Here is a 5,000-nt window from a genome sequence, read left to right as displayed (position 1 = left end):
CAGAGACGTTTGCTGGGCTTTGAGACGCTGGAGAGCTAATTAATGTTTGACAGAAGCACATTCAGTCTTTTCTTCTGTTTGTAGAGTTCAACCGCTGCTGTAAGGACACCGGCTTCCTCATGGTGTTCAAGTGTCAGGAGGAGAACGCCGCTCTGAAGCAGTGTCTGACGCAGCAGTGAGTCTCTTCATCATCTCCATCATCATCATCACCAACACGGCAAAAGAGACGTTTTTAGCCGATGTATGTATGTATATATATATATATATATATATATATATATATATATATATATATATATATATATATATATATATATATATATATATATATATATACATATATATATATATATATACATAGGCTAAAAACGTATATATATATATAAAATCAGCATTTAGAATTTTTTTTTTTAAATGCTACATTTTATTTTAATTTTTAGCATAAATTTTTTTATATATATATATATATATATATATATATATATATATATATATATATATATATATATATATATATATATATATATATATATATATATATATATATATATATATATATATAGTAATTTATTTGATGTAATTTAATACTAATTTGTAATGCATTTGCAAATGCATTATAATAAAATAATAATTGAATATAATATAACCAGATATAATCCATCCAAAGTTTGGACACCTTTGGTTCAGAGATCCTAAAAAAATGTCATGGCTAAGAATAAACTGAAATGTAAAAAATTAAGTAAATTAGATTTCAATTATTAAAATAAATAAATGCATAAATAAAATGATGCATCGCAATGTAATTGTAGACAATGCGATTTAAAATAAATAATTTGAATTTAGTTTTTTTTTTTTTTTTTTTTTACACGTTAAATGTTCGCACAATCAGGTTTGATTTTTTACATTTTTGATTTAATGTTTTATAAAGGTTTGGTGTGTCCATCCAGACCTAAAAATAGATTTTATTTGATTACAAATATGTATCTATAAAAATAATTATTGTAATTAAATTATAATTTAATGTAGTGACCCCTGAAAACATGTTTTATGTAATAAGTATTTTCTAGTTGGTTGATCCTAAGCAGTTCTGTCTATTATATAATTTTTATTATTATGCGTCAAAGTTTCATAAAATATCTGGTGCTTACGGATTTCCCAACATTCACACAGTGCAAACATTCATGAAATTAGTAAAAGAAAAAAAAACCAAATGGTTAATTTAATCAAAATATGACATAAATTCAAATATATGTATTTAACATGCATGTGAAGTCAGTAAAGTCTAGTCTGCATCCGTCCAGAAATAGTAGAAATACTTGAAAGCAAGGCACTTTTCAGTGTTTTATTAATGCTGTATATATATTATATATATTATATTATTTCTATTAAGCATTGGTTGGGGTCGTTTTCAAAAATTAAAAGATTGAGTGAATTTTTGTATGCATTTGCATATTTTTAGTTGAATTCGAAAATGTTGAAATGTAAGACAATGTGTTATTAAGCTCGTTGCGTGATGTGTGTGTCAGCTATCAGGACCCGGCGTTCTTCGACGAGTGCAAGCGCGAGTATCTCCGAGAGAAAGTGGAGTACCAGCAGACGGGGATCCCAGCCAAGAACAGACAGCAGAAGATCCCCAGCAGCATGTAGACGGACGCTTTATATTCATGATTAGCTCTTATGAAGCGTCGCTGGCACCTAAAGCCTAATAAAAATTCATAGAGAATGCTTGTGAATCACATCGGATGTGTTTGGTGCCGCGACCCGCCGGGAATTACTGGCACGCCACCTCCGAACAGAACCGCTGCTTTTTATTTGCTTTAGAAGTTATTCATGACGCTCGTGTTCGGCTGCTTTTCAATCAGGAGATGAACTTCTTCAATTAGAAACTCCCGACTTCACTTTCGTTGTTTCTAACGCCGCAGCACATCTCTTTTTTTTTGTTAACGCAGAATATAACTCTGTATTGTGAACGTTTAATCTGCTTCCGCTCACCAAGGCCGCAATTATTAATTTGAGCAAAAGTCTATAAATATGTGCGTTCAGTTCAGAAAGCTGTTTTCTGTGTGAGTGTGTGTTCAAGTGTGGTTTATTTCTGTGCATCATTACTCAAATCATTTCTGATTGTTTTCAGTGCCGTGCCGTCCAGGATTTCTGTGCAAACCTTTTTCTAATAGAAATCGTTTAGAACTTTATAAAATGATCTCAACGCATCTTTGAATGAAAGTGTTCGTTCATAATCCATAGAGAGATTGATGCTAATCAAATCCCCAAATAAGTGTTTTTGTTTGCATGTGGTTTTCTGTGTATATTTATTGTCTATTTAAATAAAAGCATACAGTATGTATTTTGAAAATATCATTTACATTTCATATGCATGCATAGTTCATATATATATATTTTTTCTTATGAAATGTATGCATGCATATTTATACATTTTATATATATATATATATATATGCACAGTACACGTATATAGGTAAACAAAAACTTTTATTTTGGATGTGATTAGTCGTTTGACAACACTATATATAATTATCGATAACTTATAAAAATGCAAACAAACCCGAAATGATCCGTAATAGCTTTTTATGGATTATGCAGATGTTCTTATATGGATAATTTAATAAACTGTGCTTTTTGAACGAGACAAGATTCTTAAGTCTAAAGTAACGAGATAGTCGCTTGGTGCCGAAAGTCAGAAGATCATCACAATTAATATTTCTCCTTCAAAAGCAGCGTTACAGTAATTATCATCCCATAATCTCCTCATTACACCCGACCTTCTAATGACCTTCACCCTCCAAAAATTGTTGACATGAATTCATTTATTGAGTATTTACAAACTTTTCAGGATTAATAATCCTAAAAATAATCTACTGTACATTGCATTTTGGTTCACAGATCTGTCTCGGCCGAGCCGAGCGTGTTTCCGGTCCAGATCGTGGTCACATGACAGCCGTCAAATCAAATCAGCGAATGCATTACAAGCTTTTATACACGAGACAACCTTTGACAGCAGTCCAGTCTGTTTATATACACACACGTCGTCTTTGTGCTTCACATTTCTCTTCAGAAACCAACCGAAGGTCATTACAGACGTCTCTGAATGCAAGAATGACTTCAAACGATGCGTCGGTGCGCTTTATTACAAAGAAAAGAGAAAGGAAATCATTGGTCAAACCCGTTCGGATGTGATCGATTCATCAGTTCTTAATAAATACTCAGAAATGGCTTGTTTTCGTGTTGACTTTAAACAGGGCTCCCACAGCTTTAGATTGATTCAGTCGATCACTATTAAAATGATTTCAGCTGGATGTGTCAGCGTTTCGAAGCTTTGCAGAAATACAGCGTCTGGTAGCATGACGGCGAGCGCGTTAAAAAACTAAAAACGTTCTGCATATCGACACAAAGTCCGTGATCTTTTGACAGCGCGACCTGAAGATGATCCGAGGAGAACTTGCTGAAGATCGGACCAATGCTCTAAGAGGAGTTTGAAAAAAAATGTTTTCAGAGGAATAAAAAAACGGCAGTTCGGCCAATTATTGTATAATTCAGTCTATCGAGACCAGCAGGCGAAACTATGCCAAAGTCAATATTTTTTCTAATTATGTTATGATCGCCGAACCTTCTGGGCCTGATGGAGAGACGCATTCTGAGTTTGGTAACGACACGCCAAAGTATTCGTAAAAAAAACGGCATTTCGCGATAAAACCCGAAACAGCCGACATTTGCGTATCGGGTATCGACGAACTCGGAAGTCGTCGCAAAAGTGCAACGACAACTCTTTGGATGCTTTGGCCAAACCGTTCAGAAGTTATAATAAAAAATACCCATATTCTGATCTCCTGTCCACTAGGTGGCACTGTGCAGGTGACCTCAGGTCACGGCGGTTATAACATCGAACATACTAAAGCGTGGCGAAGAAACAACATCGTGTTTTTGTAAATTTTGGACTGATCAACTTATAAATCCGAAGACGATGCGGTACAAACCTTTTAAAAATTGGAGCAACAGCCTTAGAAGAAGAGTTTTCGAAATGGCGGGGAAAATTGTTGAAATGGCAGAAAAATAGAGGGTTAGCGTGTCGAGAGCGACCTCGATCCGTGTGCCGAGTTTCACCACTTCCTCAAAAGCGGTTCTACGACTTCCAGAGCGGAAGAAGAACGAATACGAAAACAGATTGAACTAATCAGAGCGAGCCGTTCGCTGCGAGACCCTGTTTAAAGCCTTTCTTTTATAGACTAACTCTACACACTAAAACATGGTGTTCTGATTCGAACGGGCATCAACACACGACAGACGCGTTTCTACAGAAACAACCTTCGAGGAGCGCTTGAGCTTAAAGCCTTCCCTTCACACATTAATAAATACAAGAACCAGTCAACTCCGCCCAGGAGATGAACGCAGGCCAATCACGATGTAGGACAGGGACAGGGTTGGGAACCGAAAAAAATCAATTCCAATTCCAGAAGCACCGGACGCTTGTAAAATGACAAATTCATCAAACGCATTTGTCTTTGAGTCATTCGCTCGGGAGATTCGTTCAAAAGCACTGATTCGTTCAGTAGCGAAACAAGCGCATTTTGAGTGAGTCATTGAATCGTTCCATGATTAGCTGAATGCAGAACTGGGAGAGAACCTTCCTTTAGAAGAATCCATAATCGTGCGGCTCTCTCTGTTTCACACACACACACACACATCTCTCAGCTGAGTCCAGGTTTAACGCAGCCGGATGATTTCTGTTCATGGTATTCAGATGAAATGAACAGTTCTGCAAGAACCGACAGAACAAATGTGTCTCTGGAGAACAGAAGCAGTCGTGAGAGCACAGATATATTTGTAGAAATAGACAACAGTTCACTGCATCAGTCAAAATTATACAGTTTTCTTTTATGCCAAAAAAGTAAAGATCATGTTCCGTGAAGATATTCATCAAAACTTACATTTTCATTAGTGATATGCATCACTAAGAACTTTATTTGGGCAATTTTCTGAATATT

At 35.4% G+C, this 5,000-nt stretch overlaps 2 protein-coding genes across 3 annotated transcripts in view; one reads left to right on the top strand and one right to left on the bottom strand.

Annotated features, from left to right (window-relative positions):
• cmc1 (C-x(9)-C motif containing 1) overlaps nucleotides 1–2,353 on the top strand; it is a 7,095-nt gene extending 4,742 nt beyond the window's left edge. Inside the window, exons 3-4 of the mRNA XM_043257706.1 lie at nucleotides 85–175; nucleotides 1,527–2,353. Coding sequence (XP_043113641.1) covers nucleotides 85–175; nucleotides 1,527–1,647 — 212 coding nt within the window. The 3' untranslated portion in view covers nucleotides 1,648–2,353. The remainder of the gene's footprint in view (nucleotides 1–84; nucleotides 176–1,526) is intronic.
• A 454-nt stretch (nucleotides 2,354–2,807) lies between these two features.
• Nucleotides 2,808–5,000, bottom strand: part of azi2 (5-azacytidine induced 2) — a 12,077-nt gene continuing 9,884 nt past the window's right edge. For both annotated transcript variants that reach the window (XM_043257691.1, XM_043257690.1), the window contains exon 8: nucleotides 2,808–5,000. This exon is cut by the window's right edge. The gene's annotated coding sequence lies outside the window, so the exon portion shown is untranslated.

This window comes from Puntigrus tetrazona, chromosome 14 (genome assembly GCF_018831695.1).
Source record: "Puntigrus tetrazona isolate hp1 chromosome 14, ASM1883169v1, whole genome shotgun sequence".
Classification (NCBI taxonomy): Eukaryota; Metazoa; Chordata; class Actinopteri; order Cypriniformes; family Cyprinidae; genus Puntigrus; species Puntigrus tetrazona.
The sequence above is the reverse complement of the archived record's forward strand: the minus strand, read 5'-3'. Positions and strand labels throughout refer to the sequence as shown.